The sequence below is a fragment of the Nannobrachium achirus genome (genome assembly GCF_963921795.1).
Source record: "Nannobrachium achirus genome assembly, chromosome: 9".
NCBI lineage: Eukaryota > Metazoa > Chordata > Actinopteri > Myctophiformes > Myctophidae > Nannobrachium > Nannobrachium achirus.
In genome coordinates, this window is record NC_137818.1 from 27,586,427 (window position 1) to 27,598,898 (window position 12,472).

Below are 12,472 nucleotides of genomic sequence, written 5' to 3' on the forward strand. Positions count from 1 at the left end.
GAGCCGTGACTGTAGTGTGCATGCTCCCTCTGCCATGTTATCTGAATATTAAAATCAATGGAATCAATGGGATTAAGGTTGGCTTCTGTCTCAGCAAACAATTCCAAATGCAAATGAGAATAGACCGTCGAGCTCTGTCTGCATAACGGCAAAGATTAGCAAACTGCTGTGACGCGCACACCAAGGCCGTGTGTAAAGCGAATTCATCACAATGCCAGGCAGTTGTACACCACTTTAGTAAAACAGCCCAGGGACATCAAAGCTCTTAGGGACAAATATTAAGACTCCATTAACATTTTGTCACTGTGATCGTGGGATCTTTAATCTTCAGTGATAGTATCAGTTGAAGTGAATGTTCTCTTACTCAGCCAGGGGCTCTAGTCAGTAGCAGAGGTCCTCTGGATAGCTTTTCATTAGAGAAGTGATGTCTCGGCCAAGGGCAGAAGGAAAAGAGAGAGAGAAAAAAAAAAGGTTGAAGGTGCTTACATGTTCAGTGGAGTATAATGAGGTTTATATCTGTAGCTGGTCATCATCCAGCCTTCTGTCCTCCATCTGTGCAGCATGCTGCGTGCAGTGCAGTATTGGTCTCCTTCTACAGAAACAGGATTGGATATTTGTTTTGTAACATGAACCACCACACCTTACCAGAATGGAATTTTACTTGGAATTTAAAGATGAAACCCACCCCTTATAAAACTCACCCACAAAGACACGTGCCTTTTTCAAGTTTAATCCCTGTGTTGTTTAATTTTGGAAATATCCATAATAGAAACGGAATGCAATGCAACCGAAAGCACTGTTATAACTCAATGCATCTGTTTGATGGTCTGCATTTACGTAGACTGACTCCATGCATCTATTTGTGTCCACATTGTGTGCCCTGCTCACTCCACACGAATAGCAGTTCTTGGACAAGTCAGACGACGTCCTGCAAAAGCACCAGGCCAGCATCAATGAGCTGAAGAAGGCTCTGAGGCAGCCCAACAGCAAACTGGCCCATAGGGAGAAAAGGCTTTCAACCACCCCTCCTGGAGGAACCCCTGAGAAGAAATCGGTAAGGGTTTGAGACATAGAAACCATGTGGCATGTACAGTACAAACACATCTCTAGGAAGTAGGGATGGGACGTTAATCGCTATTATCGTTTATCGCGATAAACAACACTCAGAATAATCGTATCGTGGAGATTTAATTTATCATGACATTTTCCTCCGTCATGCTTTGGGATCAATTCACCTTTTATTTTCCGAGCTGCATATCTTGTACCACTTAAACGCTCTATAATTGGTCATGCGGAAATAAGGTACTGTACTTGAAAATAATGTACTTGATACAGTCTTCTATTTTTTGACAAATGTTCCGCCCCAGGATAATGGATGTTGGGGATATTCTTTTCACTTTTTTTTTGGTCACATTAACTCTTATACTGCTTTGAACGTTCACGTTCGCCCGATTTCGCAAGACCTCTCCGCCAATACGGCGCTCGTTCGGTTCGTTCGTCTGATGACTGTAAGCTGATGAGGGGTCGCGCGGCCGTCTACTGTAAACACATTTTCCGCGGTGATGGTGTAAAAAATCCATTATGCGTTAACATCAACGGAGAACAATTCACTTCCTTGTTGATTTCCTCTGGCTGTAAGGCTCAGTGGCCAGTGACTGGTCTAATTCTTCTTCAACACATAACAGGCAAATTCACATTCATTCTCGCATGACGCCGCCCTCTGCTGCCTGGCAGACCAAAGTGCACTATTGCACAACCAAAAAAAATAAAAAAATAAAAATAAATGTCTGTCTGTCTATCTACTATAACGTCGCAAAGGTAAGCCGCTTTTTGATGGCACCAGACCCAATAAATAAATAAATAATCTGGCAGTAGGAGAGTTAATCGTGACATGACATTTTCATATCGTCCCATCCCTATTAGGAAGCTAACCACAGTCACGTAACATGTTTGTTGATGATTTGACAAAGCGTTTATGTCTAGGTGTGCTCCACGGCTGATAATGAATACCCTATTGCCCTATTCTTTTCCTATTTACATATCAAAATGTTGTGTAATATTAATGTATTGGTCTCTGTCATTCTTTTCTGTTTTTTTAACACATTCCCCAAATCTACGTTTTCGGCAGGTTTGCATGCTATATTTGTCCTTCAGATATTGGTTATAGACCGTCTTTTTGAGTTACCTTGTGAATGAATGAGCGAATGATTTTGTGGTATAGTAGTAGTAGTAGTAGTAGTAGCAGCGTATTGTTTGCGGCTAGGCTAATGCAACTGTTTACTCTATGTCAACATAGGCCACTGGTGATGCCAAATTGATTGACAAACCAGATGTTTATGAAGGAGCCATGGATGTTTTCTCTGAGGTGGAAAGAAATAAGACTTCTCCTTACCCTCAGCACGCTGCCATCAGTAGAGACATGTTTGTGGTCAGCCCTTGGAATCATAAGGAGTCTGTGGATGGTGTGAATGGAAAAGTAACAGATGTGAATACCAGTTTAGCACCTTGGGAATCTATGAGATCTAGAACAGGTGGATCGGTGTCCCCAAACTATGAAACAGATCTGACTGCCATGGAAAATGTAGCTGTAGCAACTAATGGCCATTTGCACGACAGCGTACACACAAAGAAAGAGGTTCAGGAGAACGGTTATGCCATTCCACCTGCAGAAAACATATGCAGCAAACAAAGAACTGAAAGGAAAAACACAGAGTTGCGGCAGCCTCAGTACCAGTACGACTTTCAAGAGAGACCAAAGCACTTTGATGTTCAGGTAGCGGCAGATTCAGATTCTATCCCAAAGGGCGGCGGTGGCAAACTTGAAACTGACAGCAAGCAATCCGAAACAAAAGACCCAAATCCTGAGAGAGCAGAAGACTCCAACAAAACTGTGAACTCACACGTGGAGGTACCCAGAATAGTTCCTCTCAAGCCGCGGAGATCAAAGAAGTCTTTGAATAAGGGGAACAAAGATGCTGACAGCTCTCGGACGCAAACCCAAACCAACGTAGTTGGGGATACGCAAATGATTAAATCAGTCGAGGGGCCTTCTGACGTGACTGCAGTGCAGACTACCACGTACAGTGTGAGGCAAGATACGCCAGCTGCCAAACACGACACAGCTGGCATAGCGTCATTTCAGCAGCAGCTCCAACCCCTTCCGTTGCAGAATATTGACTTGATAATCCAGCAGGACCTGATGGACCTGAGGGATATCACGGGACTAAGTCAGTGGACAGGTGGAGGCATGCTCGCGCACGAAGAATATCTTCAAAACTACCCAGACTTTAGAGAGGGCCTCCTCTGCGGCAGCAGATTTTCGGGCAGCCACACAACGCCCCCGCGAACACTTCCTCTGAAAACCCAGTGGTCCCGAGAGACTGGCATTCGCAACAGACACAGCAACGTGGACACCAGCCACATCCACTACAGGAACTCCGGCCAAGAAACAACCAAGAGGAAACAAGCGGTAAACCATCTGCCCCGCTGCTGTGCTTGCCCATCATCGGAAACTAAAAACATTGCATGAGCTTCCGGCGATATCGCTCAAACCTTGTTTTAACCATTTACAAAATGTACACATACTTCAGAACACCATGTGGCTGTGTATGAGAGGGTAAAACGCTCACGGTCCCTCGCATCGCATCATTGGCCGACTTAATTCACGTCCATGGCTCCGGGAGCTTATTACTCTCTCTCTCTTGTTCCCCTCCGCAAAGCTTAACATCTGCTTGGCCATTCTAGAACCCTCCAGGCCTTTAAGCAAAGTCTTCATTGCTTAAACAGTTGATGGCCCTCGTAGCCCCACCTTAACTTGTCACGTTAACACCCTGGTCTCTCCTTCCAACATCACCCTTTTTCCTCCCTGACTAAAGGTGGTTGCTGTTGCAAGGAGTGCAAGACCTTCCAACCATCTTTCTCTGAAGCTTTTTCCTTAAAAGTAAATGTTATTTTTTTCCCCCTTAATGGCTGAGATGGACATTTGTATCAAATGTTCAGACTTGGCACCTCTGTAGCGGTAGTGATCAATGGAAAACCGATTACGTGGAACCGTTGGCTGCAGAGATGCCAAAAAGCTTCAGGGCTTGGGCATTCACATACAGCAGCTGCCACTGTAAAAGTCCCACTTCATGTACTCATCCTCCCTCAGACCCACACCAGTACAGAACACCTATTTGTGTAGGCTAAACAGTAACACTTCATTTGTGTATTTTAAAGCATTATTTCGAATGTCTAACAATTCAAAACCAATTAGTTACCTGACAAGAGAGCAGAACTTGATTTTTCCAGCAAGAAATGCTGCAAAAAGTGAGACTTTTACAATGGCTACATCTGTACTGTATTTGTAATTATGAATATATTAATCATGGGATATTTTAGAACCTAACCTCAACTGTGCATGGCATCACCATTGCACTCCCAGCCATTTTTAATGATGTCAATTCAAGCTTGAGAATACATCCTATGTGCATGCTACTGAAAATAGCCTGAAGCTTTTAGAATCTCTGGGGGAAGGGGGGGGGGGGGGGGGGATTTCTCAAGTTTGGCATAAGTGCAGCAGTTGTCAGACTGTCAGGTATTTTCATTTTTTTTAAATTAATGACAATGTAGGCATTAGCAAATGCAATTAGCTTAAGAGCTTTACGTACAAACACATACACAGAGGCAAGATGAATGAGCTTTCACTCAATATAAAATGAATCCACTCTTCAACCCTGTGTTGTGCTGCAAACAGCATACCCTAACATATTGTCAATACAGGGACAGAGATAACCACTTCATTCAGTTGTTCTGATCTCCTCTTTTGGTAATACAATAAAAAAGACAGGAATAATGGTTTATGGCCGTCTATCACCACGGCACACTGAAAAAAGCTTCTCGGGTTGATTATTGATTTGTTGCCGACTGTTATTGTCTCTCTACACTGTCTATAGGAGACACCCTCCACGCCTGCCATTTACGAAGAGCCTCTCAGCGAAGCCTCTGTGAGTCTTTCTTTCTTTTTCCTTTATTTATTCAGCCCATTGAGAGCAGGCTCTCTTCTTCAAGGACGCCCTGATCACAGCATATAAGACACAATACATATAATGAACAACAATAACAAACATTTGAAACCACATTACAATGTCACAGATGCAAATAAATATAGTGTTACATCATGAAACGGGTACAATCTCTACTGTATGTAGCGTGTCCTCAAGAAGCACCCCTAAGGCCACACAAGGCCTTATAAATACTGTAAATAAAATGGCACATTGTATTTTATTTATTTATAAGGCCTTGTGTGACCAAATGGGCCATTAAAGCCCTGGCACACTCTGGGCCTTATCTTTTACGGTGCCATATGCCTTATGCCTTATGCCTTATGCCTAATCTTTTTAGACTTTTTTTTTTATACTTTGAAAGACATTTTAACTCATTCAGAGCCCCAGACATTAACGGATTATAATGTCCAAAGTGCCTCCTTCAGGTCCCATTCACTTGCGTTGTCTTATTTTGAAGGCCAGAAGTCCACCACGCAATCACTTCCGGTCTGACGTCATCGGATCGTGCGCCGGAACCGATCCGTGTCCACGTGGAGTTGTGTAATGGCCGACCGGAGCTTTTATCATTGTGTAACATAAGCGAGCATCTGCCTCCATCCTAGCTTCTAAAGTGTAGTTTTGAGATAATGGACGTTAAAGATGAGATCCCCCGTCCACCTCAATGTTATGGATGGGACTATTTTGTGCTCGTGGAGCCGTGATGATGCGAAATCAGCGACGGATTTCGTCTCCGGACCGCCGGCGATTCTTCTCGGTAAGGGAGGGGTCGTTTTTTATTGAGGGGTGTTACTGGAGGAAAATAGGGGAGGGTCATGCTATTTCAATTTCAGTCCTAGGGAGGGTCTGCTGATTTCACTTTGATTTCAAGGGAGGGTCATGCAATTTTTCAAAAGCAAACAATGGCTCCAGAGGTACAGGCACTTATGCAACCATTGTCAACAGCCTTCTGCTTCATTTAATGACAAACCCTGGGTGCCATCCCTGGAAATGCCCCACAGTCACTGCAGTTAGTGTGAATGAACTGAAGTGGCTGTGTTTATACTACAATGTATTTTCCTAAAACAATGGAGAGCTGTGTAAGGCAGAAACAATGGTTGTCAGAACTGTATCCCCCCTCCCTAAAGTAAAAAGTGAAAAGGTGCTAAAAAGAATTAACGACTGCTCGTTGAAAATGCGCATTTGACCCAGATTTGACGACAGGCAATCAACAGCACAAAATGAATGGCAGCAGTTACAAGCCTTCTCTGTGTTGTGCACATGTGTCAACTGTTTAATCTGTAACCTAGATGTCAAATAACCTGTTCTCAACCTGTGAGAACTTCTCACCTTTTATGTGATGTCCACGTTGACTTTTACACTAGCAGCACTATAGGCTACTCACTGTGTGTTACTTTAGTTTGGAGGGTGTGTTAGTTTATATTTGGAAATGTGTTTTTGGGATGAAGTGCAGCTGGGATCTCAATGCATTATATTAGCCTATTCATTATTGTTCATTGCTGCTGCCGCCCGCACCCGTTTTTAACCATAAAAAAAATCCTAATTATTTACAGTAAAAAAGGAAAGAAAGAAAAAAAATCTCTGTTCTGTTCTCGCCACTGGTTAGGAATATAATAATATAGGTTTTATAGGCATAATTTTACTGTGGTAAATGCCATGTTGTAGGGGAGGGTCAATCTTTTTTATTTTAATGCTTGGGGAGGGTCACTGATTTTTTCCCCAATTGAGAGGGAGGGTCATGGCATTTTATAAAAGGGCTTATACATTTTCTCCAGTAACACCCCTCAATAAAAAACGACCCCTCCCTAATGTACTCGCCGTTACAGTAATCTATTACTTTTCCCGAGATATCCCGTGAATGGCACTACAGATACTCGAGTACATTTCGCGAGACATCTCGCGAATGGCACTAGATGAGTTAAAATAGTGAAAATAGTCGATCTACAGTATGCGCTGAGAGCTGGTAGATCATTCACGCAAGATAGGGACCCACGTCCAATAGCGCTTTTTTATTGGTCAGTCAGTTTTTAAAATGTCAGAAAAATTACAGGAATTTACTGTACCTGGAAAAAGTTAAAGGCAACTGGAAAACTTGTTTTCTGGAAGAAATCCTTGCAGCCACTTGTCGGATCGAAATCTTTTTGTCATCTTTTTGTCATCCTGACACTGTGTGCAATGACTTTTACACTTCAAGTAAATCAATCCTGTATAGTTTTCTCAAACCTCAAAAGTATTTATTTTGTTTATAGCAGAAAATTGTTGGAAAAGATTTATTCATTACACATTCCTCTCCTACCTGTCGTGCAGAGGGAACCGTGGGAGAGACGTTTGGGGTCCGTGTCGGAGGACGACCAGGACCACGACCTGCTGTACCTGAAGGAGACCCACCTGGGCATCGAGCGCAAGTGCTCCAGCATCACGGTCAGCTCCACGTCCAGCCTGGAGGCTGAGGTGGACTTCACCGTCCTCATGGACCTCCACACGGGCATGGAGGAGTTCTCCAAGGGCATGACGGAGCTCGGCGAGAGGGACTTTTCGCCTGACGGAGGTCTTCGCTTCGGCATCGACCTGCTCCAGCAGCAGCCTTACCAGCAGCAGCAGCAGCAGCAGGTCCCCTCTGAGCTGCCTCCTCCCCTAGTGTCGGCTCCTCTCGCCAGAGGAGCAAGTAGCAGCCCTCCAGCCAAGCTCGCCCAGGCAGATGAGGGCCAGAGGCCAGAGGCTAAACGGCACGATGGTCAGGTACACCAACATTGGCTTGTTTCTTACTTTCTTACCTTATTGCTTCTTTCTTGCCTCCTTTTTATTTAAAATGTAGTTGTTTAGTCTCATTTTCCAAGCCCCCTTGTACTGTAGAGTCACTTGTCGCAGCTGATCCATACTGGTTGGTCTTAGAGAGGGTGCGAGACGAGCATGTGTCTCCTTTGATACATGTAACGCTGGTCTGTCCGCTTCTTTTTACCTGGCAGTGAGTATAGTTTCACCAGGAGGACGTAACGTGTGCGGAGGAACACGCTGTTAGTTCAGCGACAGAGATCACCCCACTGAGCTTCCCTCGCTCCAACATCGCCAATTGTGTTCGTTAGGGCACCCGGCCAAGCCAAGTGGAGGATTCAAATCCCATTGTCCTCGGATATCGTTTATTTTTCTATTAAAAATGTATGTTGTGTCTGATTTGCTTTTTACAGCCTGGCACGTACAGTAATAGCAAGGGCATTGTTCTGTCTAATTTCTGATCTCGACTCGCCCTCTTTCCCTTAGATGTTGAAGGGGAATAATTGAACAGCTGATTTCAAAGAGGAATGCTTATCAAAAAGTCCCAGATGCAATTATTAAAACATGGCTCATGCTCTGCTCCCCTCAAGCCTGTTGTGCCGAAAAAACCAAAGAGGTCAGTGCCCGTGTCATCGTCGGTGGACAGAGGAGATCAGCAGTCACACAGAGACACACAGAGTCGCGTCACCTCCTACTCAGCACTGAGCAGAGAGGCCAGCGATGTTATGGCCCCGCCCAGCGTGAGGAGGACCGATTGCGATGTCATGGCCGCACCGATGGTGAGGAAGACCGACGTGCGGACCGAGACCCAGCCCAACGGCTCAGAGGTCACCACTACTATTGTGGAGTTCACAAATCAGGTAATGAAAAACGTAATCGTGTTAATGTGATCAAGATCGAAATAATACTATTGATCTTGATGTGGATAAAATGTGGTGAACAAAGGGTAGCACGAAAATGTTAATATGAAATATTTAACTTAACAATTAGCCAGTAGCTATGCCCCTCCCCTAAAAGCTTTGTCCAATGCTAGCTTAGCAACCGGCAGATTGCCAAGGCAAACCTTGGCAAGCAGGAAGTTATTCTAAGCTAGCATTGGACAAAAGGGGAGGGGCATAGCCACTGGCTAATTATAATTTCTTTATATACAGTATTTATTTATTATAATACACAGTTTCTTGCCACGGATTTGAACAACCACTATGCTGAATAGGACAAGGCGCTTAATGACACAATCTGTCTGTTTCAGGAGCATGGAATTGGTGGCTTAGGAGAAGTTCCTTATTCTACAAGAGAGAGTATCTCTCCTGTGAGTGAAAACTCCCTGACCTTTACGATTTAAACCCGGCAGTGCTGTTACTCTAGTTCCCCAGAGTTGTTCTCCCACAATGTGAGAATATAAGACTGTGATCCAAAGACCTGGACCTCGTTTTAGATGGCAACATTTCAAAGGAACGGGAAAACAGAGTGCTTCAGTGTTAAATATCCGTAGAAGTAATTTTCACTGCTGTCGAAAATATTATCATTAGAAGTCAAAAGTGATCAACTGAATGTTGCAACAATCAGGAATCTATAAATATATTTATCTTTTGTCAAGTAAATACCTATAATTGATCTACAACTTGTATTCTTGTGCCGTTTCTGCACAATATCTCAGTGGTTCTCAAAATTGATTCCAGTAACTGACAGTATACCAATGGAACCATTGGACCCATCAGGGTCCATTTGTATACTGTCAGAGTTAAGCGGAGACCTTGAAATGTAAAAGTTTGAGAAACACTGGTATACCGTACGTGTGTTGTTGGATTTTGAATGGTGTGTGTGTGTGTGTGTGTGTGTGTGTGTGTGTGTGTGTGTGTGTGTGTGTGTGTGTGTGTGTGTGTGTGTGTGTGTGTGTGTGTGTGTGTTTGTTGTGCCTAATTTCCAATCCTTTTCTTGACTGCTCAGGTTCATATGGGTAGTCTGGGAAGAGAGACAACCCGGTCGCCTATTCTCTTCACTGAAAACGTCACCTCAGCAACCACTCAGGTCACAAAGGTAGGAAACCTTCATTGAAACGGAATATCGTTGCGGTCGGGCAATCTCCCATTTCTTTGACTTCTTTCATGCATTTATTCCCCATTTCATTGTACAAGAGTCTACTGTATATAGTAAAACTGGCCGATCTACAAGCTCACAATAGGTTCTCTCTGCTAGAGAGTTTAAGTAGTTAACTGTTGCCTCTGATTGCCACTAAAGGAGTGAACACCGTCTTGAATGCTGCCAAAATAATGTATTACCATGAAGCGGTCCAAAAACACAAACCACTAAAGGAGGCGATCACACGCTTGGCACTTTCAATAACACATGACACTGATCATCCCCTGTATCGCTACTTCGACCTCCATGCCATCTGGGCGAAGATACAGAACCTTGAAGTGGGAAAAGGTTTGTTTTAGAAGGAGTTTTGTCCCCTCAGCCATTGCGGCACTAAACAAACCTCCCTGTTGATAGGATGGTTATCTGTGTACAATGGGGACCTCATGTTTTGTCTTGGTGATGTGTTGTTTTGTGCTATATGGTTATGTGGTGTTGTTTTTCTCTAACTGACTTGTGAAGTCAAATTCCTTTGGGGACAATAAACACTTTGCTGCTTCACTCTGAATCCTAGACCTCAGTTTAGCTAGGTTTAATCTCAGTGGTAATATATAACTGATAAAGTAGTCAAGTACAATGATAAAACTCACACAAATGTAAAAAGATTTGTATTAACCATCTATGGTAACTATTATGTTTTAATCACTTAAGTTTGCTGTATGTCAAGTAACGAAATTAAAGTAAATAGGAGATCTACAAGCCTCCTAAGTGTTTGTCTATTTCCAGCAAAGGTTTGTCTATTTTTGCCTCTTAAAACATGCCCAGAACAGGGATGCTGTAGGGTTTGTGTGGTTAAATAAGGACTGCTGCATACCTCTGAAGTGTGAATGCTGTGGTGTGTTGCAGACAGTGAAAGGGGGGTATTCAGAGACCAGGATTGAGAAGAGGATCATAATCACAGGAGATGATGACGTGGACCAGGAACAGGTGGGTTCAGATGGAGAAGCGATTGCTGAAGACAGCTGCATGATAATATCCATCATTGTTCCATTCTGTAAAGGGCAGTTCAGATGACAGATTCACAGCGAGACCAAACCGATTTAGAATGTTGCCGAGCAAAATGTCACTGGTGTGATGTGATCTAGCCTAACTCAGAACACCTGAAGCTGTCACAGGCGATTAACTTCCACGTGGAACCTGGCATACAGAGAACAGCAGATTCAATAGAGCAATGTTGTCCTGTGGTACACATACAATAGGCCTGACATTCAATGTTTTTGCTAGAACAACTTTTGGTACTTTAAGTACATTTTGATATCAATACTTTTACTCAAGTACATTTAGAATTCCTTACTTCTACTTGTACAGTATATTGCAATATTGATACTTTTATTTAAGTAAAACATTTGAATACTTTTTGCACCGCTGCATAAAAGTAATCCATCTTTCCCTCCCTTGCAGGCCCTGGCTATTGCAATACAGGAAGCCAAGCAGCAGCATCCAGACATGTTGGTCACCAAGGCTGTGGTTGTCAGGGAAACGGAATCGTCCACTGAGGACCCACATGGAACAAGCGAGGTACAGGAGCCGGCTCAACTTCAAACAATAATGGCTGGGCTCTGTTGCAGCCCTGTGGTTCCCCATGTGGGGTCTGGGCCCCAGGTTCAAATTAGTCACCTGTAATACAGCGCCAAAATCGATTTAACCACTTTAAATACATCGGCTGATTGAAAATAGACGCTCTACAAGCTCATGGCGCATGTGATGCAACGCATTGTGAGTTTGTTTGTGGATCTTCTATATCGTTGTTGTCGGGTGGAAACCTTGTATGTCCAAGACCGTTTGTTTTGTATTTATCATTTAAAAAATGAGCTAAACTAGTGAAAACAGCAGATCTACAAGCACACAACACCTCGCACCGCGAGGCGTTGTGTGCTTGTAGATCAGCTTTTTTCACTACTTTTGTGAGACAGCCTTGGTGATGAAGCAGGGCTTGGTGAAAAAACATACAAATTTGAAACTTGCAGCCTGGGCCACAGGGTAGTGGTCCAGGCACCTAGGCTGGTAATCCAGCGCTTGCAGCGTCGCAGGTTCGAATCCTGATCCTGACAACCTTTGCTTTTTCTCACCCCCATCTCTCTCCCCATTTCCATTTCCTCCCCTATCAATAAAGGCAGAAAGGCCCCAAAAGTATAATAATAATAAAATATACGAGATACGAGGTTTCTGCCCGACAGTGACGATATTCAAAATGTCTTGAACGAAATGTAATGTAACACAATTCGTGTTTGGGTCCCTTGCCACAAAATATTTTCAGATGGGGATCCTCGACTAAATACATGGGGGTCCTTGACATTAAAGGACCATTTCACCTCTGGGACAAACCAGATCTTATTTTACTGTTGTTTGGGACACGATCAACACAATCAATTATTATTTGTGTTCAATCTGTGTTTTTAGATATTTTAGTATTTCAGAATGCTACAAAGCATCATATGATGCAAAATGAAGCATGATTGTGTTGATCATGTCCCAAACAACAATAGAATAAGATCTGGTTGTCCCAGAGGTGAAAACCACTG

At 43.4% G+C, this 12,472-nt stretch overlaps 1 protein-coding gene across 1 annotated transcript in view; it reads left to right on the top strand.

Annotated features, from left to right (window-relative positions):
* The window catches only part of LOC308290747 (band 4.1-like protein 1), a gene marked incomplete at both ends in the record, with an annotated part of 37,784 nt that overhangs the window by 20,773 nt on the left and 4,539 nt on the right, over positions 1 to 12,472 (top strand). Inside the window, 9 exons of the mRNA XM_080732656.1 lie at positions 902 to 1,054; positions 2,297 to 3,469; positions 4,935 to 4,985; positions 7,350 to 7,781; positions 8,405 to 8,674; positions 9,064 to 9,123; positions 9,762 to 9,851; positions 10,797 to 10,877; positions 11,352 to 11,468. Of these exons, the coding sequence (XP_080588782.1) occupies positions 902 to 1,054; positions 2,297 to 3,469; positions 4,935 to 4,985; positions 7,350 to 7,781; positions 8,405 to 8,674; positions 9,064 to 9,123; positions 9,762 to 9,851; positions 10,797 to 10,877; positions 11,352 to 11,468 (2,427 nt within the window). The remainder of the gene's footprint in view (positions 1 to 901; positions 1,055 to 2,296; positions 3,470 to 4,934; positions 4,986 to 7,349; positions 7,782 to 8,404; positions 8,675 to 9,063; positions 9,124 to 9,761; positions 9,852 to 10,796; positions 10,878 to 11,351; positions 11,469 to 12,472) is intronic.